At 38.5% G+C, this 23,935-nt stretch overlaps 1 protein-coding gene and 1 long non-coding RNA gene across 4 annotated transcripts in view; one reads left to right on the top strand and one right to left on the bottom strand.

Moving 5' to 3' along the window:
- Positions 1-1,313: 1,313 nt before the first annotated feature.
- On the bottom strand, positions 1,314-21,755 carry xpo1b (exportin 1 b). Of its 3 annotated transcripts, XM_079853798.1 has the most exons (27): positions 20,907-21,331; positions 19,102-19,233; positions 17,499-17,600; positions 16,689-16,763; positions 16,431-16,497; positions 14,093-14,165; positions 13,190-13,251; positions 13,065-13,109; positions 12,741-12,922; positions 10,993-11,041; positions 10,578-10,697; positions 10,089-10,217; positions 9,835-9,993; positions 9,541-9,738; positions 9,319-9,457; positions 9,044-9,225; positions 8,805-8,961; positions 8,377-8,540; positions 8,108-8,242; positions 7,823-8,006; positions 7,180-7,286; positions 4,790-4,984; positions 4,457-4,625; positions 4,221-4,355; positions 3,680-3,839; positions 3,189-3,285; positions 1,314-2,805 (listed from the first exon to the last, which is right to left on the bottom strand). In XM_079853798.1, the coding sequence occupies exons 8-27, from the start codon at positions 13,077-13,079 to the stop codon at positions 2,659-2,661; spliced, it is 2,823 nt and encodes a 940-aa protein (XP_079709924.1). In that variant the 5' UTR covers positions 13,080-13,109; positions 13,190-13,251; positions 14,093-14,165; positions 16,431-16,497; positions 16,689-16,763; positions 17,499-17,600; positions 19,102-19,233; positions 20,907-21,331; the 3' UTR covers positions 1,314-2,658. The 3 variants fall into 3 exon arrangements, with proteins under 3 accessions (XP_079709924.1, XP_079709923.1, XP_079709922.1); XM_079853797.1 differs by lacking the exons at positions 16,431-16,497; positions 16,689-16,763 and having other exon boundaries at positions 20,907-21,755; XM_079853796.1 differs by lacking the exons at positions 16,431-16,497; positions 16,689-16,763; positions 20,907-21,331 and having other exon boundaries at positions 19,102-19,251.
- Positions 20,209-23,935, top strand: part of LOC307148354 — a 9,876-nt gene continuing 6,149 nt past the window's right edge. Inside the window, exon 1 of the long non-coding RNA XR_013819441.1 lies at positions 20,209-20,463. This is a non-coding gene — a long non-coding RNA (uncharacterized lncRNA). The remainder of the gene's footprint in view (positions 20,464-23,935) is intronic.

The following is a 23,935-nucleotide window of genomic DNA, read 5'->3' as shown; positions in this document are numbered from 1 at the left end:
TAAATGAGTAGGGGTTGTGAACTGGATTGACCTCTGAACAGCATTTCTGGAAGAAGTCGTACTGGAACCCCCCCAAGACCGGATTCCGGTTTCAAAGTGGGTCAGGAGGAGAGAGCTCATCTTTCCTTGGTAGTGATTTTTATTGCAGGCAACTAACATGTCACACAAGCTCACAGGATATAGATTATTATTATAATACATCACAGAGCCAGTTAAAAAACTTCCAACCCAAGTTCTAGAACTTCAGTGGAATCCCAAGGGCTTCAGAACTTCTCTTGAGTGTTTTCTGAAAGTTTTAGTCCCAAACACATTCCCTGAGAACTCCAGAGACTTGGTTGAATCATATCTCCAGAGCTGTGCGGGACGTGGCACAGGCAAAAACAAACAGCAGTGATGCATTCAAACAACTGTCATGGCATGTCAAATGAGGCCTGCGTCTGCGTGAGAACACAAAACGAGATGCGATTCTTGGGATGTGCATATTAGAGTAGAACGATTCAAGGAAACTGCACCAGAGGAGAAACTCAACACTGTTCTTCCGTGCCAGTCACATCGCTCTCGAGATCTGTTCAAACAGCAGGGTACTGACAGAACTCAGTGGAAGACGAGGTTCATTTAAACCACAGCCTAGGAGAAGCATTAGTGAGGAAATGGATCTCAGCTGCTAGATCCGAGCAGGTGGAGGCCGGGTAGGGTTTGGAAATGTGAGGTAACTCTCCCGAGGAGGTTGGGAGGTGTTGGGCCCATAGGGATAGTTCACTCAAAGATTCTGTCATTTACTCACCCTTGTGTCATTCCAAACAAGTTTGACAATCTTTCTTCTGTGAAACAGTGTTGTTGTTAACTAAAACTATTAAAAATTGCTTTTGATCATAAAAACCCCCTGATGCAATTAGATGCAAAACTTAAAACAAAATTAGAAATGTTTCCTATAGCATCTAACTGAAATATTCAAGTTGAAGTTAAGTGAAGTTGACTACTAAAATAATTTAAAGCCATAAAAAACTAACACAAATTACAAACGTACATAAAATTATTAAAACCTAAATTGAGAATATAAAAATGAAAGCTAGATCAAAACATTACTAAACACTATAATAATATATAAATAGCAAAATTTTGAAGATTGCAGGGGGCTAATTGTAGACAAAAAAAACAAACAAATTTTCTGTGTTCTGTAGAAATGAGGGTAAATAAATGACAATTTTCATTTTTGAAGTATCCCTGTAGTGTACTTCACATCTCCAGCTATGAATTTACCCAAAAGATAGAACAAACCCAAGAGAAATCAGACGGAATTATAAAATTCTTCCAACTTTAATCAGTTCAAAAAGATTCACAACAAATGCAACACATATTAAATGGGAAATTCACCACTGATCATCAGTATTTGGATTGGTACATTCTACTTCCTAATGAGAATGTTGGCATTTACGTCTTTTTCTCTTAATACAAATCTTGTGTTTTATTTGGACAGGACTTAAAGATAAAAATGAAAAATGCAAAAATACAAAATTAAATGTAAACTGAGATTTATTTTGCTCTAAGTAGTGTCCTGCAGCACTACAGCATGGTAAACAATGTAAATTAGTACAATTTGAAAAACTCCAAAGCAGTCTCTGAGTGAGTTAACATGAGCAGTTATAAAGGTGTAGCCTACAAGAACCCATAAATATTTCAACCACTTTTTTTTAAACTTCAATTTAATGAAAGCTCACAAAAGGAGCAACCGTCCTCATTGAGGAAAACAAAAAACCTGATGTCGGCTTAGCGACAACACACACGCACGCACGCTCGCACACCCACAACAAAACAGGACGAAACATCTGTGTGTTCCCATGGTAGTAAAGATGCTTTACAGTGATGCTGATATGAACACATAGAGGGCTGCTGAACACTCCCGTGTAGAAAAAGCAAACGAAGCACCACTTCCAAGTCCCACTCACAACCACAGCAGCATCTATCAGACCGTTCAACTCAGCGATCTACTTCACATTCTGCTGAGAGCTACTTTAGTCCCCGAACCACTTCTGGCTTCCCAACACACGAAACGCCGGCCAATGAGCACGCAGCACCTCTGCAAACTCACCAATCACAGACATTCGTTGACATTCTCATTGGGTGGATCAGGTGCGCAGCTCATTGTCCCACACACTGACACTAGGTACCATCTACCCGCTGCCAGAACACATACAGCTCTCTGCAAACACAACAAACTGCACTCTGGTCTTTATACATGATAATATACATAGACAAATACATGAGGAGGAAATAGAAGGGGAGAGGGGCAATGAAAAAAAGCGAGCACAAGCGAGTTAATTGTACAGATGTGACACTTCATGCATCATTTGGATTACAGTGACCAAACGTAAGCAGTTAACAATGGAAAGGTAATACATAAAAGTGTGTATGAAACACGTACTATGCAAAAAGGGCCACTGGGTGACGGTATTGTTTACATATTGGCATTGTTTTGGTCAAGAGACAGCCAAGTGCAGAAATCGCCTCCTCACAGGAAGATCCTAAATTACTCACACACACACTTATGAGAAAACACACAGGGGGCCCACAGAAGAGTAGCCACAACACTGCTTTAGCTGTGTGTTTAGTTTGTTTAGGAGTCAGCGAAGTGTGTGCGCTGCATGTTTGCATGCAAACTCAATCGCACATCTCCTCTGGTATTTCGTGAGGGTTGAGGATGCCAGGCACAGACATCTGCAGCTTGTGTTTTTCCTCCTGCGCCTGGCGCAGCGAAGCCTCCCTCTCCTCCAGAAACAGATCAGAGGTGTCCTCGCCGGCGAACTCCTGCAGGTACACAGAGAAACGAGTAAGCAATTAGTGGGTTCAGCTTGCACTGACTGCTCTGCCAGGATGCTGTCATCTCTGCCATAATCGCCCTCTCTCCATCTCACACACAGCCTCTGTCCCTGTGCACTCCAGATGACCCATTTAGTTACACCATGCTTCACGATCCCTTAAAGGTCAAAGGGACAGCACGCTTTCTCTCACACCATATCTATTTCCTCGATCCATGAACTCTCATCCACATAAGCACTATTACTAATGATTTCAAAACAGATTTATTTGCTTATTACAAAGAGAACATATTTCAATAACCATTATTATGCAATTAACTATTATGGTTTTCAGTGTCCTTGTCTCAGTAGGATAAACGGCTTGCAGCTCACCTTGATCTGTACAAGGAAATCCCTCAAGTGTTCTTTAAATGCTGGGATGTCTTGGTTTAAACTGAACAGGCCAGTCACGAATACTTTCACCTGGGCACTACAAAGAAAAAGAAAACAAACATACAGTCAGAAAGAATAGACATAAACATAGTCCAAAGCATTTAAAAAAAAAAATGTTTCTGCTGGTGAGAAAAACTTTACTAATTATTCTCAGAGCAAACTGTCTACTGAGAGAGAACAAGCTTATACCTAAGAGATATGTTGTGTAACATTTAACCAATTGCAAAGAACAATCTATATATTTCTTTAATAAATCCACATGTTAAGACAACACCTGCCAAGAACATACAATGGCCCTAAATGTTTTGGAACATCACACTTTCCATTACTACTACTGTAATTGTAAAAGTGACATTTCATGCAGTGCATCTCCAGATGCAGTCTTTGGAGTGCGCAAGTTCTTGTGGAGCATTAGTTTGTAGGATACTCACTCTTGTAAGTGGGGGAAAGCTGATTTGAGCAAGTTGGCCACATACTCCTGGATAAATCCTTGGTTGTTTACTGGGTTTGTGGGGTTCAGAGTTGCACTGATTTTTCCTTCCTCAACAAGGTTAAACATGTACGCCAAAATAGAAGCATGCATGGTCAAACCTGGATGACAAATATGCAGAGGTTGAACAAACGGAGGCATTTACAGATTTAATCATGTCACTAAAAAAGTATGTTAATTTTATAATATAAATAAAAACAACAACGTGGCTATAACTTTCATTTTCACTGGATGTAAATCAGTAAATATCTGAGCAGTTAAAGATTTTTAAATTATTCAGAATTAAAGTTAAATTAGAAAATAATAATTTTAGAAATTTAAATGAACTGTTAAATCATTAAATTGATTATTCCTGTACTATTTCAATGATTATTCTAGAAAAATCTTAACACTCATGATTACTACATGGTTACACAGTGTTCAGGCAAAAAATAAATAAATAAATAAATAAAAAGAGAAAGGGGAGGGTGGCCAGTACTGACCGGCTGTATGTGATGTATCCGTGACAACAGAGAAGATGTGTTGTAGGATGTCACAGAAGTATGTCTGATAGAAGCTCTGAGCTGCCGCCTCCTCCTGGGCCACGTTCTGCAGCAGCGTGTAGAGAATCTGAAGGCCTACGTGACATTTTTCAATGTACAGTTGTTATATGCATGTTATGATAAATGATTAGGGTAAATCTGACATCTGGCTGTGATGAGTGCATCTGTTTTCTCACCAGTGTCTGCCACGTTTCTCATAGTGTGTTTAAAAGCCCATATAATGGAGTCAAGCACAAGCTTAAACTGGGCTGGTGGGATAGCCAGGAATGCTGGGAAACAGTGAGAGTTCACCGCCTGCAGCAGATAGAAGAAATGCGTCCGGTGTTCTGGGTATTCTTCAAAATCCTAAACAAAAATAAAGGATATTATGCACTTCACAATTCCAAACAACAGACACATTTCAAAAGATTCTTCAGAAAAATAAAATGCAGTCTGGTTTCAAAAATAACCGACAATAGAATATTACATTTTTATCACACAATATTGATGGATAAATAAGGGCAGCTTACTTTGTTGATCATGTTTAATGTGCACTCAAACACTGCATCAAATATCTGAGGGATCTCTCCAGTAATGTGTCCACCCAGTTTGTTTACGATTGTTGCCATGGTACTAAGCACTTCCGGTTCTCTTGCTGCTGGGACATTGCGCTGGTAATCAATGAGCACAGCATCCAACAGCGGAGGGACAAAGTTCTCCCCCACCTAGAGTATGAACAATAAACACATGCGCAGACAGGCTTAAAGGATGAGCGGATAAGTGTGTGTTGTGTAAGGACAGCGCTAATCTGAACAAGTCCAAACTGACGGACCTGAAGCAGGTATAACAGAATTATCTGCACAGAGACAGGAATACTGGATCTATCAAACGCACGACACAGAAAAGCCTTGAGCTGGACAAATAAAGTCTCATGATGAAAAACATCAAGATTTTAGTTTAAAAATTAGATGAATGCATAAGAGAAAGTTCATATCTTAGATCCTGTCACAATTTTTGTTTCGTTTTATTTCTTGTCGTCAACAGTTAACTTTAAATGTGCTGTGACAGTATTTCAACTCAAAAGTATTTCAACTACACATTTACACAGATTGATTTTAAGTACAGACTCTTTGCCTAAAAGTAGGGATGAGCCAAAATTCCGACCGCAAAAAATGGCATTTGTGGTTTTTGGCCGAAAGAGACAAACGGCTGAAAATATACGCTCTAATCACGTACGCTCTGCTCAGGTGTAGGGCTGTGTATCACCAATAATCTGACAACACGGTACGCATCCCGACACAGGGGCTACGATACAATATATTGCAAAACTGTAAGAAAGGTGGTATATTGTGATACTGTATTTCTTGGTTTTTTTTTTGGAAGATTTTAGAAAAACTGCCATAAAGACACCACCACATGCACAACACCCAAGCAAAAACTTTACTTTATTTAATCAAAACAGTGGAATCTGTATTTTCATTTATATCACTAATCACTATTTTGTGCAATGTAAGTAAAGGGGAAGTAGTAAGAGTAAGTGACTCTTTAGGTATATATCTATACCTGCACTTTATTATTTTCCCTATATTCACAGTATATAGGTTCACAGTGTAGTAGTTTTAATTACTAAAGTATTTAACAACAGAAAGTGTTAGGGGTGTAACGATATTCAAACCTTAAAAACCTCATGGATACTCATGGCATACCGAACATGGCCCGTCCAACGGCTGCAATTTTTTCAGTAAACCACGGTTTAATAAAAAAAAGATGCAATTATATGTTTAGTTTTGTCCCCCCCCCCCGCTGGACCGAACCGTAACGTCAAAACCGAGGTACGTACCGAACCGTCAGTTTTGTGTACCGTTACGCCCCTAGAAAGTGCATAGTCCACTCCATGACTGCATGACACTTTGGAAAAAAAAAAAGTACTACTGTAATGTTGCCTGCTTTAAATAAATCTATTGTATAAAGTGCTATATAACTAAACATGCCTTCAGCATGAGTGCTGAATTGCAGAGCTCGTGAAAACATCAACATCACTATGATTAGATGCTTTCTTGCTGCTGCCACCGCTGTCATTTTTGTTTATTTTGTTATTGAGAGGAAAGCGTGCAGCACATATTTACATATTCTATTGAAACGCCGTACTCAGCAGTGCGGATGGTGTCGGGATGTTAAATGAGCTCTCAGATTCAATGTTTCCCGAGTATTGTATTTAGCATGGCTTATTTTGCAAACAACATGACTCTTGTCGATCTCCTTTGTAGTTTCTTTATAGTGGTAGCCAAAATGAGTTCAAACTTCAGTGCTGTACACCGTGGCGGGAGCAGAATAATTCTATCATCTCTGGGTTTAGCTGGGCTTTTTAATGCTAATGCTAGCGATGCACCCTTATGCTTCTCCACGTCACAGTTTAATTCTGTTTGGAATAGCCCTACTGTGCAGTATCATGGTGTGGTATAGCCGTGCTGGGCAATGCTGGTAAAATGACGCTACCCTCTTGTTCACTGATCCACTCCCCGCTACGCTCTGCTCACATGCTCCGATAACAGCAGCTTTGTAGGACAATATATTATTTGGGCAATATATTATTACATATATATTATTTAATATATCATAAAATAAATATTTTAAATCTGATTTTGTTGCATAAAACTGAGTAAAATAACAATATATTGATATTTAATATTAATATATTTTCTATCCAATTTTACTTTCAATAAAAGTGTGGTTATTTTATTTTTATTGGCTTGTATTTCTTAAATTCAGTATCATTAAAATTACTGAATTTCATTAAAAAGTCTAATATTAATACAAGTATAAAAAAAGCGCTAATTTAAAATAATAAATACTTTTCTGTTTTGGCCCAGAATTTTCATCTCGGTGCATCCCTACCTAAAAGCTGTGATTTGTGTCTCACCATCTGTGGGTCATTGGAGCGGCTGACCCAGCCTGAGATCAGCTTCAGAGTCTCTCTCTTCACCGTGCGCATGCTCCTGATGAGAGGCTGCTTTGTCACCATCTCACCTATAAAAAAACAAATCAAATAAACAGACATAAACAAAGCACTTATGGTTTTTGAGTGAAGTCTATTATATACTGTTTATGTCATGCATTATAGTATTCAGAGAAAGTCAGACTTTCTCAATAGTAAGAATTTTCTTTAGGCAATTATTTAGTTAAACTTGACTCATTCTGTTCTAGCTACAGTGCTATATATAGCTGCTCAGACAGCCCTGTAATAGACCGCTGTTCACACACACACAACACACACACACACACACACACACACACACACACACACACACACACACACAACACAGTGCTAAGCTCTGTGACAGCCTTTTGTCTTCCAGCTGAGCGAGTTTGTGTAATCAGACTGACTTCAGTTTAATGCTGATCTGTCACTCTGAGACAACCAACAGAGATACATATACACGGAAAAATATACACATGAATATGGTAACTCTAGAATTAAACTTACTCCTTGTCTTAAACACGTGCACACACATAAGATAAAATCTGAAAAGTAGAGAGATTTGATTGTCTAAAGAAAAACACACCGTTGGTCTGGATAGCAGCAGAGATGTTTTCACTGAGGCACTTGTATACATTGAGCATGTCCAGGTAGATGCGACCCAGCTGAATTACAAAAGGGTGTCCCACAGCTTTACACGCTCTGACGTTGGTCTTCAGGATGCTGCCCAACTGCTTCACTGTCTCCGGGTCCTTCAGGATGTCCACATTCTATAGCAGGATAACACCATACATTTAAGGTCAGTCTTAAAAATTAGTTAAAAAAAGGTTCATGGAACAAAATTTGATGTTTGAGGAAAAAAAACACACACCTTGGTGGCCTGCTGAATGATGCTGTCCCACACCTGGTTAGGCAACAACATGTACTTCTCTATTAGATGTTCCTGTACAGCCTGGTCTGTCTGTGCTCCAATCATATAGCCGACAGCCTCGTAAAATGTATGCACCTGCGAACAACAAATGGTCGCTCAGGTCCAGCAGAGCTGCAAGAACTTCTCCTCAAATGTTAAACATTTCTAAAGCATAATGTGTCAGTTACACATAGAGCAGGCTAACTGAGACAGATGGGGTTATTTGATACCTGCTGGGGCTGCAGGTCACAGATGATGGTGTTGATGTTGTTGAGGATCTCATCAATGAAGGGCATCACCTCTCCCACCTGCACCTGCACAAAATGCCTCCTGCACTTCTGAGCTATCTTTATGAATGTGTCACACGCCATGTCCTGAACTCCATCATGGGTTTCTGAGAAGAATAAATAGTCAAATATAACTGTAAAAGAACTGATGTAATCGTGTTTTTTTTAAATCGAGCTAAAATTAGAAGCTCAACTTTATGTATTATTACCGAGATGCTCCATAAATTACTGAAATGCAGTATCTGCAGTATGTGTAATCAAATCTGACATCAAAGCTGCTTTTATTTAAAAATCAGACCAATAGATATCACAGCTGTATACAGATGCAAATCTTTGATTCTATTCTAAGGCTCAAAGCATTTGCGACTCACCATGCATAAACTCAAACAATTTATTGACAACAGTCTTCAGGAATTTCCAGTGCGCACGTAGGAACCGTGGGTACTGGCCAACAATGTACATGATGTTGGAGGCAATGATGGCCTTGTTATCCTTGCCTCTCTTCTGCTCACATAGACCCAGCAGGTCCTGTAGATGACGTGGGAACATTGTTATGGTTCTTATTTTTCATTACAAGACTTTACATCTTTGCATTTTAAGATTTCTGTACCTTTATGACTGTGACGAGAAACCGCTTCTCATCCTCTTCATGCATGGCTCCACTGATGGAACCAATAGCCCAGCATAGTGTGTTCAGGTTCTTCCAGGACCACTCTGTACCATTCACCTGATTATGAAGTTTTTCTGTCATAATACGCTCTGTGTCGGCATAATCCAGATGGGTAAGATAGACTGCAGAGAGAGAAATATGATGACACTTATAATAAACACAGATTAGTGGGCAAAAAAATCTGCATTCATAGTACAACGGAGTATAGCACTCACCAAGCGTCTCCCTCATGTTCTTGTAGAGGTTGATGGAGTCTGTATCCTTCATGAATTCTCGAACCACCTCGCCCTGATCGTTCTCCACCACCAGTACTTCCTCTGGCTTGGCCATGCGGCTCACCATCAACAAACGCACCTGCAAAACAGTAACACAAAAACCCTTATTGTTTCTACCTAAAAATTTAATTTTCATCTTGAATTTCTTGTATGTGAGCTAACCTTAGACAGCACAGGTAGGTAGAGCTGTCTGCGGGGCGGTACATCAAAGTGTTGGCTGCCTGAGAGTAGGGGAGAAGTGGACGTTGAGAAAGGACTCTCTCTGTACAGCTCAGCTGCAAGGTGGTTCCAGTACTCCAAACAGATCTTAAAGATCTCGGTCTCCTCCACCTCTGACACCAGCAACATGTAATGTAGAGCCTGAACAGAACAACAAACAGGGTCTTAACACAATGGCATCTAATCAGCAAAGAGACTGATGTTGATTCTCCATAACCAAGTTCAGTCTGTGCATACCTCCATAAGCGTCTCTCTGATGTTCAATCTCTTTTCTATCAGCTGTCCGTGCTCTTTAAGGAAGGTGCAGAGGAACAGGCTGAGGTTCTGAATAAAGTTTTGCTCATCATCTTTACCGTTTGCATATGCCAGCCGGATGTTGGTGTTCAGTGGAAGCATCTTCAGCACACAAGTAAGAAAGAGAACATCAGACTAGCCCAAGACCAACGGGTAAATGGGAATTTTACTTTGATTTAAACCAGAAAGGAGGTTACCTGTTTGAGCTGCATCATGGTCAGAGTGAAGAGACTGACAAACTGCTCTTCGTACTGGCTGACACTGACTCCTGCTATTTCAGTCAAGCACTTCAGTGTCACATTGCGAAACATCGGCACGTTTAAAAACTACAAATCAACCCAATAGAGAAGAGGGGTCAACAATTACCTCAAAGACCACTGCTTGTAGGTGTGAAAAACAATCTTTGTAGTTGTTTTCATGATCTTTGCATGAATCTATTTAACTGTACAACAAAAAAACATACACTATAAATATAGTTATTACACTATTGTCTGGAACACTTCATTCTGATTGGTCAATTGAAGCATGCTGCAGCCCAATATTGTTTTTGTTTTTTTTAATAAAAGGATGAATGAGTGTTGCTTTATATGAGTTACTTATAAGTAAAGGTAAAAATGAAGTCATCTATCAAACAACTATATTCCTAGTTCTTCATAAAGTAATAAAACCTTTAGATATGTTGTTACCTTGTACACCAGAGTACTGATGAGTTTAGTTTCAAAGATATAGCCCAAGGGAATCCAGTTGAGAAACCTTAGCAGGGTCTCCAAGGTAGCATGCACAAGTGGGGCATTCTGGGAATTTTCCTAAAAATTGTAGGAAAAAATAAAACAATTTTCAAGCCAATAAAATTAAGCCATTAACATGGGTTTTATGCATATGAAAATCAAACTTATGGTTCAATTTTAAAATGTTATTCCTGTGACATTAAAATCAGAGATTTCTTTTGAGGTTTATGAGAATTATGTTGCCACATAATAAATGAAAAAGATTGTTAGTTCATAATTTAATAATTAACTAGAAAAGCTGAAAAATAATTAAGAGAGTGTTTAAATGATTTAGAGAAAGTCGAGAGAAAAACAATATGAAAACAATACATACCATCACAAACTGGCACAACTGGAATATCTGAGAGAACTCATTGCACATGCTGCAGATGGATCACAAAACAATACAGATTAATTAACAAGAACAAGAAGTAACGTGAATATGACCTCATTTAATAATAGGGGTGTCCCCGACTAAGGATTTTCATAGTGGAATCAGCATTTTTAAATGAACATTTTAAAGCCATGATGTACAGAACATCACACAAATATATAGAAGAAAATGTATAAAAACATTTTGGATCAATAAAACTAAGCAATAATATAAATAACTGATGAAAGGCCACACTAAAGACAGGATTTGCATTTCACATGTCGGCAAATCAAATTAAATCAGCTAAATTGTAAGTCTAAGTACACTTACACTCTAAGTACAGCACAACATCGATGCACCAAAAAATAATCAACAATTAATTTACAGAATTAAATTAGAACAGAATACACCTTTCTAATAAATAAAAATACAAAATGAAATACGTCAGAATCAAGTCACAAGGTGCAGAACAAATGTGTGCAAAATGCCTAAACTGCAGGGGAACATATATTCAAAACAAGCCACAAATAGTTAAATTAGATAACCCAGAGTGATCAATAAATAAAATTAAAATAAAGAAATTATTAAAATAACGAAAGTATAGCCAGAATTATCAACTTTGTCTTTTTAACTGCAGAGACAACAATAAACGCTAAACTGGAGTGGCAGTCTTTTTAGCTAAACATGTTCACAGCATCCAAAAATCTAATTAGAACCAGCTGAAATGTTTTGAAATCACTTATACCCTACCTGATCGAAAAAAAAACCTAGTCTTTCATTCTGTCTGTGTCCGTTTGAGTCTTTTCAAATGTATGCGTGAAAAAACGCTTAACGGCTTAATATATTATATATTAAAAGATCAAATTCTGTACACACCTTATTAATAAAGCATACTATATAGCCTACAGAAAACCCAGAATATGAACGCAGCGTGTTTAATTACACGTTAAGCATTTTCCTCCCATAGAAAATGCTTACCATGTAGTTAAACGCGTTGCGTTCATATTCTGCGCTCATCTGCTTTTCTGTAGTCTGAACATAGTAGGCTATGCTTAGTATGGTCTTTACTGAGTTTGGTCTTTTAACATCACTGTCTTAAAATACATTAAGCCACGTTAAAGTGCCCTTTAAGCGTTTTTTGCGTTAAGCGTTTTAGAATGTCCTGAGGAAAAACAACTTGTTAATGTTGGCCGGCAGAAGTACGATCATGGTTTCCATGATGCTAAATCCAGCCTTGGAGTATATCCTTTCTGATGGTGTGCATCCACACTTTAGATTTTCTTATTCCTGATACTGTTAAAGATTTAAATCCCTGCCGCCAAGATGCTCCTCTGTCGGTCACGGATCATGGAAAGTGAAACTTAAATCTCTCACAGGGGTGGTTGGATTTATTCACGCACATTAAAAATATTTATTAAAAGCTTCTTTCTCTTCACATTTTTATTTACAGCATTATCATAATAGGCAGTATATTAACTTATTGGCAGAAAACCGGTAGTTAGATGTAAAATCAGACATTGAGCGCCCCCCATTTAGCCAAAATGGCATGATCCTCGTTTCATAACACCTCTGCGAAGATTCGACCATGAGACTGGTAGTCGAATTAAGCTCCTCCTATCGAAGGATCGAATCTTCAACTATTCGGGGTTACCCCTATTTAATAATAAATCATAAAATATGACAGTTATTCTCTTTAAATGCGGTCTCACCTGTCCTTCAGGTGTTTGGCTTTCACTTGTGTCATCTGGCCACTGGAGAAGTCAAACACCTCTTCACTGAGGAGTTTCAGAATGATCATGTTGTTCTGGCAAAGGCTCTCACTGGTGCGGCTCGCACCAACAATGTCACTGATAAATGTGGGCCAGTGTTTTGGCCACTCCTGCTTCAGGATCTAAACACAAACACATCAAGTAACATGAAGGGTAACAGACATTTTTATTGCAGTCGTCAAATATATGCCCCCACATCATCATTATGAATGGCTATGAATCCCTCTAATGTGCACTAAGAAAAAGTAGTCAAACAAAACTCACCTGTACTAATATCATGTTGAGTTTTCCAATGTACACCTTTTCTTTCTGAAAGGAGGCAGAGCATAGAATAAAATAGATATCAACCACGGGAAGACAGTAAACTAAATAAGTGGACGTTCACTGACCTCAACATTGGCTGCATCTGATGATGTCTTGATAATGAGCCCCACAACATACTTTTTAATGCCTGAAATAAAGCAGAGCAGTGAAGAGCGTCAATGCATACAGTAAGACAGCACATACCCCCATGAGCTCTCCATTCGGATGGAAGCAGCTCTTCTCAGAAGACTTGCTACTGTCTGATCATCTGCAGATCTGCTAAATCATACTTCTAACTAACTACATTTTTACTCACCCTCAAGTTATTCCAAACCTGTATGAATTTCTTTCTTCTGCTGAACACAAAAGAAGATATTTTGAAGAATATGGGTTACCAAACAGTTGATGGACACCATTGACTTCAAAGTATGGGGGGAAAAGTGTTCAGCAGAAGAAAGAAATTCATTTTGGAACAACTTGAGGGTGAGTAAATGATGACAGAATGTACATTTTTGGGTGAACTATCCCTTTAACTTTGTGTAAGATATATATATATACATCATAGACATAAATGTTGGTTAAGCTGAACAGCATAGAAAGTATCTAAGTGATGCTTTATTTATCAATTATAGGTGCTTACGTCATGTTTTTCATTTCATTTTATCTTTAAAAGAGCAGATTCTAGTCTTTTTGGAAACAAATGAACACTAAGCTGAGCAGACAACCTTCCGTGCATTTTTAAAAGGGGAATTCAGCTCAACTTGGCAATCACTCACTTGACTAATGAATGTGTTGGCCTGCTAAAAACGTTTTGTAGAGTCAAGTCTGTCACAGAGTGAAATGTTTACTTCTACGTTTCAATGATCCCTTCACTGCTTGTCCAAATCCAGCCTTTGAGCTGCTTATGACTTAAGAATTGATTTAGACTGAGCTATGAATTACTCGTTTATCTCAAAGTGGTAAGGGGAATTCTTGTGAGTCAGTCCTACCTTCACATTGGTTTCTGGGCAGAATCTTCCATCTTGTTTTAATAACTGTTTCCAGAATCTGCAGAGCATAGTACTGTAATGCCAAGAGAACAAATCAAGATTTAAGGATCCAAGCTTTAACCAGCCAATCTGCCAGAGCTGTACCGTTAAACAAGGAAAACAAAAAAATTGCTCTTAACTTTGACTGCCTAATGTATTTTCACACATTCTTTGGTTTGTTTCAAATGGATTCAGATTGAAAAAAACATCATGCAGATTTGACTTCAGTGAAATTTTTTATTACAAACTCAAAAAGAGAACACAAAAAAAAAAAGTCCATAATCCCCCATAAAAACTATACAATGTTTGCATGAGATTCTGTAGAAGTTTTGCTGTTTCTGGCCATGTCACACCAAAATGTGAAAGACAGGAAAGGAGATGTTACGTTAATATCAAAAAGCTAATGGTTTGATTCCATACTCGGCCACAACAAAGCAAGCAGCTTGGGGGAGCGACGCAACATCTGTGTCAAAAAACAAAAAAGAGCCGAAGGATTTTTTATGAGTCAATGGCCACTCACAAGGCTTTAATCATCATAGATATGTTTTCCCATTGGCGAACTAAAGACCAAACCCCTTTCTGTTTTAAAGTGACACTAATGTTTCCACCAATAACTGGTGTGGGTCTCAGGAACAGCAAGACAAGCCACAGGTTTGGGTCTATAGACTGCCTTAAGACTGCCACCATGCTGCTTTTAAGAGGGTATTCATGGTGCATTAGTGTCCTTGTCATGATCATTAGTGTTATTTGGATCATCAGCATTTCGACTGTAGGGATTAATGAGGAAAGAGGAAAAACATGACGCAAAAAGGAAATGTGTTAAAGCAAAACAGGGAATACAGATCATACGCTATGTGAGGGTATTAAAGGTGAGGCCTGGAGAGGTAGGTTACTTGCATACAGACAGATTTCGCTTCCTCAAATCACCAGGATCTTTTCACCTTTATTTTTTAAGAGGTTTAAAAATAAATATAAAAAAAAGAAAAAGGGCAAGGCCAAAAAACATTGCAACAGCACGCAAAGTCTTTATTGTTCACATGTGATGTTGCTATATTTCTTGGTGCATGATCAAGAGGAGAAACAAAATAGGGTAGAGAGGAGAAATGTGATCAGTGCTGGCAAAATGAGTCACAATGAGCAAATAAAAAAAATTGTTATTGTTATTTTTACATTCTCTATAAACATTTTTTTTTTAAATGATATATGATTTGTTGGAATCAGACAAAACATTTATTGAGCTACACCTATTGGTTAAGTCGATAAAGTCAGCAAAGTCAATTTTGAGAAAATTTTTATATTCTGAAGGTTTCAAAACAAATTCACCTAGCAATCATACCTTAAAATCCCTGGTAATAACACCAAATTTGGCACACACCAAGTCAAAACCCATATCTATAGGAAAAATATATATTCAACTTTTTTTCCCATGATACCACAATTGTTTGATTAACATTGATGAGACAGACAGCCTATATATTAAGACCTACTGTAATGCACGGATTTAATGTAATGTTACACATCAGATGTTTTTCCCCAACAGTTAACCAAATGTTAATTTAAGACATAACAGATTTTTGCGTGAATACACGCCAATTATTTTTAAATACTTTAATTCTCTGTATATGTGTATATCGGGATCGCGCGCTGTCTGAGAAGGGTCTTTGTGCGCATGCTTCGGATGTGTCAGACAGCAAGAGTAAGATCGTTTTGTTTACATCAGCATGAGTTTGAAAATCACATTTCATTGGTTCAGACTCTTGCAATTGAGATTCGTTATGAATATGCTCAAAGTTGGAATGCTGCACTTTACAACGATACCAAACTTGAGAAGCAGAAATCACAGAGAAGCGAGCAGAGAAAAACTGCATTTTTTCATGATGTAGAAAGGTAGCCTCTCAGAAAACATACAAATAAAGATAATCCTAGATGCTTTATTACTATTTGGGGCATTGGAATCGCTAGACGAGGGCTTAATGAACACATTTTTGTGAAAACCTCAATTTCGACCAAAATTGACATTTCACTTGTTTTGCCTGTAGCTCGTAATTAGCTTGTGCGCATTCCGACACATCTTGCCAGCACGGGTCACAAATGCTTGGGGAGAAAAGAGGAACCACAGCACACAGAGACACTGATGATCCCTACAGTGGAAATAACTGTTACCATCCATGACTGGGGTAAAAACAAAATGGGGTAAACTGCCTGCCTATCTCCCTGCCGTCTCTCAGCTCCATATGAGGCATGTGCAGTGTGAATGGAGGCACAGCAGAATTGAGAGTAAGGGAATGAAAAGGTAGACCTTGTGGAGGCCTGCCGCCAAAGCCTAGCTGTGTCAAGGTGCACAGGAAGACACACCCCTTTTCGTCCTATTACAAGCAATCAACATAATGGAACATTGTGATTAATATCAAATATGAACAACTTCAATTAATTGTCTTTTGTTTGCTTTTTCAAGGCTGTAAATAAATTAAGCAAAAAGCCAAATGTTCAAAAAGCACATTAAATGCGCTCTGTCTGTATTTTGCTTGATGAATTTAGACAAATTCAAAGAATTTACCTGCTCTGCATTTTTTCCTGTCTGTTCTTCTAGAGCCCTCACTTTTGGACCATTATCATTTTGATATTACAGATACTGTTGATAAATCAACTCAAACATTAGTAATGACCAGAGTGTTAAGAGCAATCTTAAAAGGCAAGCAGACGGCAAACTGGGTCAGCAGTACTTTGAGGAAGTCTATTAACACACTGAGGAAGACAATTCATCCCAAATACTACACTATTCACAAATTACTAAATGATTTACATTCAGTCTACGCACTACAAAGTGAACAAATGTTATGAACTCTGGGAGTGTGTAGTTTATCGGTGCAGAAATTCTGTTTCAGGCATCCAGAAATTCTACACTACATGGATCCTCTGCTTTCCTCATCAATATTAAAATAAAAATCCATGGCTCAGAACTTGGATCACATGGATCAGGTGCTTTATATATCCTGACCTCAAACAGTCAGTCATTAACACACCTCTGGCTGCTGTACAGATGAAGGTACTGAGGTATTTCACTGTCAACAGAGGATCCTCACACACCAACTTTAACTCTGACTTTGCTTGACCAAGACAGGACTGTGAGGAGAGGTGTAGGAAAATGTGATCTCACATGTGTACAGAGGAATCTGTTTCTGACATGACGCTAAGCAACCCCAATGCACTTAAGAAAATGGGTATTTGCTGATATAAGGCAATCTTTCTGGTTTGAAGGAAAAGAAAACCAAATTGTGTTCCTGTATAATATAAGATAAGAGATCAGATCTTCCTCAAAGTATAGAAACCATGACCCTCCACCAGAGTAAGTTGGGACTTGGCTTACTTTGGTGTTCATATTCTGAGAGAACTCTAGAATGGTGTCAACTCGTGTCCACGCGTCTGGGTGCTCCTTCAAATGAGTCAGCACCTCCTGGGCCATTCGTTGCTGAAATAGAGAAACATTTGTCTTAACTTACACTATAAAACAACAAAACTGTGGCCAATATTTAATGATGTCAGTGCATACACTAATGTGTATTTATACACACATATATATTTTATTTTATTGAAAGACAACTTCAGAAAGGCTGCATTTATTTGATTAAAAAAATGCCCCCGTACCCCCGAGCTGTACCCCCGAGTGAGCCGAGAAGATAACTTATCTGATAGCAAAATGATCGTGAGACATATGCTCCCTTTATCGAGGTAGACAGGTTTAAGAACAGAAAACACAAAGCGCTGTAAGAAACTTTGCTTAGCACATGATTATCTGTCCCGGCAACGTCTGTCGGTGGAGTGCATTTTCGTTATTTCTGCTTTTTTGTTATCAGACTGCGGTGCCAACTTTCACCCGAGCATGTGGATATTCTTTTTGTTTCTCAAACATGAACATGGAAACAATATAAACACGATAACCATTTGCTGACTTGAGTGTATATTAGGAGTTGCACAAAATGCCCATCTCTAAAATATATTTAAATACCAATTCAGATGCAGCTCCTGAAAAAAATAAATAAATCATGGCCGTTAATCATGGCTATATCTATCTAAAAGTAATAGGCTAAATAAAATATTTCATTCTGAAGCTACTTTTTGTAATGTCTATTTGATGCTTTTCTCATTGAACGCAATAATGACTTTAAATTATATTTTTTGGGGTAATTTTTTGTACGATTAATTAGATTTATTAATCGGCATATCAATGTAATTAATTGGATTCAAAATTTTCACCACTTGACAGCCCTAAATTTAATATAACTGTTTTTTTTATTTTAACATGTTGTAAAATGTCATTTATTCCTGTGATGGCAAGGTTAAATTTTCAGCATCATTACTGCAGTCTTCAACGCCACATGGTACTTCAGAAATCATTCTAATATACTGATTTGCTGCTCAAGAAACATTTCTTATTATTATAAAATGTTGAAAACCATTGTGTTGCTTAATATTTTGCGGAAACTGTGATAGTTTTTTTTTCAGGACTCTTTGATGAATAGAAAGTTCAAAAGAATAATATTTCAATGCATCTAGTGCAGTTTATTTCTTACACACACACACACACACACAAAATATATAAATATATATATATACACACGTACATAGCCTATACATATACATACATATACATATATATACACACACACACACACACACACACAAATATGTACATAGCCTACACACACACACACATACATGTATACATACATGTATATATATATATATATATATATATATATATATATATATATATATACACACACACATACATGTGTGTATATATATATATATATATATATACACATACATGTGTATATATATATATATATATATATATATATATATATATATATATATATATATATATATATATATATATATATACACACACACACATATACTTACATTTGGTACTATATTTCACCGGTTTGTGAAATGGTCTTCCTTACCTGTGGCCCGACCCCATGGTACAGGCAGTTGACCACATTATCCAGCAGGTTGATATCCAGTTTCTGGTTAAAGTCCAGCAGCTGTCTGGCTGCATGGTCGGCTAACATTGTCATAATTGCTGGCATAGAGCTCTGTGGGGCACAGGGAGGAAACATCCAGCAGGGGCAAAGTCATGTGAAATGAACATTTGGGTACACAAATTCAAACAGCTGACCGTCACCCCCCCTCCCTCGACCCAGGACAATCCAAAAAGCCTTATATGACCTGGCCTGCCAATGCCAAAGCACCAATGCCTGCTGGAGGGTTCAATCCTCAATAACAATGGGATAGGTGGGTGGCGCGATAAAGGTAACATGCTTGCAGTCTGCACATCCTGATATGCCAGAAGAACAAGGGCCACTCACTGGGCTCGTGATCACACGAGCCATTATTCTCTGAATGAGACCACGTGCTAGGCAGCCCTTTCGCTGACGTCATTCTGTTTACATATAACACAAGAGGAGCTCTGAATTACAAACTGTTTTCCCTACTCTGATCGAGCCTCCATAAGACCACGAGACTTTAATAATGTGCACACAGTTGAAGGACAACTGAATAAGAATGACCATTACTCAAGCTAATTCAATTTGCACCCCGGAGCCAAACTATTGCGTAACGATGTAAGCACTACGGCCAAGAATAAAAAAAAGGAAATTTCGAGAATTTGCTTGGACGACACGACACAGTCAAGCTTTGTGAGTCTTGCAGGCCTAAATAAAGTGATGGTGTCATAACTAGTGCTCGGTACTGCGCAACCTGTTGATTTACCCGCCTTTTCCACACCTTATTTCATTCAGTAAGCAAGTAACTCCTACAATATGATCCGTCTTCCAACACAGAGCTACTTATCAGCTGATTTCATGCATGCACACACGTCTTAAAAACACAACTAAGTTGGACTAAGATCCACGCCGAGGAGCACAACAACTTGCACTATTGATGCGAAAGCTGTTTATTATTCTCTAACTTACAGTGGTTGTTTAGCCACGTTTATGTGTTAAAAGCCATGATAATGCATCGCGTTTCATGCTTTGGCAACTATTACGCATGCATGCTGTCATAAGAATGCGCTTAAATGGACAGAAAGGCAAATGGCTTAGCGCGCAACTGACGTTAAAAACGTCCCAGCGAACGCCTCGTCCATATAGCAACAAACACCGATGTTTCTAACTGTCTATACCCGTCTAGAGATGACTTCTACGGGGGTGACTTTGCAATGATCTCCCTCCCTGACTCCGGAGCAACCCCTCCCACCAACCCCATGCTCTGCACCCTACACCTGGAAGCTCTGCAGGCTTTAACTGTTACTAGCAGTAAACCAGGTAAGACATAGAATTGTATTCGTGTATTTTTACATGCCGTTAATTATTTAAATGAATGCCATAGCTTTCTGCATGCATTTTACAATTGAATTTTGCTCGCTAAGTCAAGATACCTTGGGCTATGCTTACGGATAGCACTTAGTAGCATAGTGTATTTGTGATTGTTTTTTATGTTAAGTGAGATATAACGATTGCTAAAACCCATAAAACCCAGATACATTATTCAGACCAGCGTGACACCAGTGCTGAACACGAGTCATCACGCAACACACACCCGCAACATCCCTCATAAACCCTCAGCAGCAAAGCCATCTCACTTTCTTTCGACCTTAACCTTCATACGTACAATTTCTATGCATTTCTACACAATCTCACAGCATCATCATTATCCACAGACCAACCCAAACACTCCAGCTATAAGTTTTCACCCCATATTTACCTACCTAAAGTCCAAGCCTTTGAGAGAAAGAAGGTGGGCTTGTCTGCCAGAGTTGCTAAAATTATGTTTAATTTATCCAGTATCGTTGGTGCCTGCTTGTACACGCTTTCTGGCAAAAAAAAAGCTTTAGGATGAGCCGTTGACTGGCCAGCCACACTATTCCTCTGTGAAGACTACACGAGCTACTTGCTTGATATAAGGACCACTAGGATGTGAATTCCGCACCAACAATCACGGCGAGTTCAATATTTTCTCAGTCCGGTTCATTTTACGAAACAAAGTTAACCTTAATTAAGATATGTGCTCTGTACTGAAGTATATTTTGCACTAGGGCGGTATTAGAGACTGAGCCTGTGCCTCTTCTTCTCACAAGCAACAAACTCGTAACCGGTTGAAACCGGTTCAGACTGGGAGATTCCATCTCGGTTTAGTTTTCAGCCGATGGCGCCGCGAAAAGTTTGGATTAACGTCACGCCCATGGGGGCGTGCTATTGGCCGCAGCGTTGCTAAGCACGTCCTTGTTCGCGATCCATTGGACAGCGTGCACATCAATCAATCTCAAGTCTTTTGGGCGCCCACGCGACTGCTCCGCCCGTTTGGAGAAAAAGAAGGCAAACTGCGTGCAGAGTGGACTTGTAATTTGCTTTAATATTACGGTAGTGTATTATTTGTTGTTGTTTTAGCTCTGTCGCGCGACTCTTCCGAAAAACACTCGCGTTTATACCCTTCTTGAGCTTTAAATGGTCCACTTTTTTATATTTAACAACAGTGTCCGCTTGGTAATTGTATAACGTTACATGTTCGGAAAAATTAATTTCACGGTGGACTGAAGGAGATCGAGGGCATCGAGTCCGTGAGGCGGATGTTGGAGCTTGTACTTGTGCTGATTGTAAGCTGGTAATTTTCCACGAGCCAGAGCCACGAAGGGGAGTGGTTGTTCAGAGTCAGGGTATGATACGCATGGCATGGGTCAGATCCTGATACAATTGGCTTGTGATGGTCTCCATAAACTTAACTACCGAGAAATTAACTCCAATATGGCAGTGATGTATTATAAACGCATCGAATCACCCGAAAACATAATAGTAAACTGTCCGTGTACTGCTTTAAAGGGACGTCAAATGCTTGCATGTTTCTCCCCCCTTCCTTGCAAGTCACGTGACGCAACGCCACTTAAACGTCAGTTGATGGAAAAATACTGGATTTTGTGTGCAAAACTAGTGTCTGTAGTGAACAAAGAATGAGAAAAAGAATACATTCTCCTTTAGTCTAGCAATCATTTGACATACATTTTAGAAGGTCACGACAGCATTTTATACATGTTGAATATCTGATAAAGTGTTTCTCTTTAGTCCAGCATAAGGCCCATTCTACACACCTTTTAAAATGGTTAACTAAATAAGCAGTTACAGCAGTTTAGGGCCAGTAATTTGGTAAATTATATGCTCAGCCTTAACCAACAAACTGATCGCACTTCTAGTGAAGTTGAACCTTTAGTCCAATGGCAGCTGGTCTTCAGTTTTATTCTGGAACAGACAAGTGTTGCAATTTAGTGCATTTAATGGATCCAGTCATCATTTGATAATCAGCTGATGTTGTGTTGATCAGATTCACATTCACTCCTCTTTTACCTTTATTAGCATGTAATAAAATTTAAAAAGGAGTGAATATGATGTAGGTCATTGCTGCTGTAAACTTTGGAAGCAGAGATAAGTGTGAAATGAATTGTATGTATTCCACAACTGAAAGTGTCAATACGGAAGTTTCTAGAAAACAAGTCAACCTGCTTTCCAGCAATCACAGGCAACATTTTTTGTTTGAACCCCAAGACTGATGTTCCCGTTTTTAAAGATCAATGTTGAATTCTTTGCTGCAGGTTTTGTAATAAATCTATTAATAATAAATGAACAGAGTGGGTGTAGCTTCATATTTTTTAGATAATACTTAATACATTGTCACCTGACCAGTATGAGCTGAATAATACTGGATTTGTTAAAACGTTTTTGCTCAGATCATCATTTAAGAGACATATTTGTGCACGTTGAGTTGAAACTTTGTTTTTAAATTGTAACTGATTTAAAGTCAGCAAATGTGCTCTTATTTTAGAAATAAGAAATGTCTGATATGACTATGACTTCACTCTGTGTGTAACAGAAAACTCGCCATGCTTCCTTTCTTTGTTGTCTCAGAGCGGTTTAGAATTATTTTGAGAAATACAATAAACCATTGAAACTCCTCTGGACGTCTGGTTTAGTTCATTGCAGGACAGGTCACCCAGATCATGCATATGTACGAAAGGACCGAATGCGTTTTTGTCATAAAGAGGGAAAACCTGTATCAGTGTTTGATCTGAAAACCTTGCATGTTTCCTCTATTAAAGTATGTCATCGATCAGCAACACATACAGTGGGTCTGAAAGTTAACAGGGTCCGGGGCACGACTGAAAGAGGTCATCTTGCTGAAGTGAGCAGTAGGAGGTGCGCGTGCATTGTGGCACATACATGTGAAATGAAGTGGGCTGCTCTGTTCAGGATTGGGCTGGTTTAAGCCCGTTCCGTCTGGTCCTGCCTGTTCATTTACATACATTATAATGACATCACCTGCTCCTCCCATGTCACTCAAACAAGTTTGACAGTTGTTTAGGGTGTTTTATTTACTTTCTCATAACCTATGACTCAGTGATTATTATTAAGTACAGTGGTCACATAAAGACCAGCCTTTTTATAAGTGCTTTATTATTATTATTATTGAAAAATGTTTCACTACAAAATCAGCATGCATACCATCATGAAGCATCACAAATTATTTACATTACTATTATGATTTTGTGGTTATTTATAATTATATTCTGGCTTGATTATATTGTGCATGACATAATAAAGCATTATAAGATATTGTTCTAGCACAGGTTATTTGCAGGAGTCTCTTCATAATGGTGGTCACTATAAATAGCTCTGTCCTTCCTGAGAGAAGTGAACTTCATGACAACAACACAGACAATGAGGGAGTCCTTGCTGCACAGGAAGTTTGGCT

Source organism: Squalius cephalus (assembly GCF_949319135.1).
Source record: "Squalius cephalus genome assembly, chromosome: 20".
Taxonomy (NCBI): domain Eukaryota; kingdom Metazoa; phylum Chordata; class Actinopteri; order Cypriniformes; family Leuciscidae; genus Squalius; species Squalius cephalus.
This window is presented reverse-complemented; position numbering and strand designations above follow the sequence as displayed.

What these genes read in the sequence shown, in the direction of transcription:
- xpo1b (XM_079853797.1), bottom strand. Translation starts at nt 19,227, where the DNA reads ATGCCAGCAATTATGACAATGTTAGCCGACCATGCAGCCAGACAGCTG. An exon ending in TTCTCGTCACAGTCATAAAG is followed by an intron (nt 8,962 to 9,043) that starts GTACAGAAATCT and finishes CGTCATCTACAG; the next exon opens with GACCTGCTGGGTCTATGTGA. An exon ending in GCTCCAATGACCCACAGATG is followed by an intron (nt 4,985 to 7,179) that starts GTGAGACACAAA and finishes TTCATACTCTAG; the next exon opens with GTGGGGGAGAACTTTGTCCC.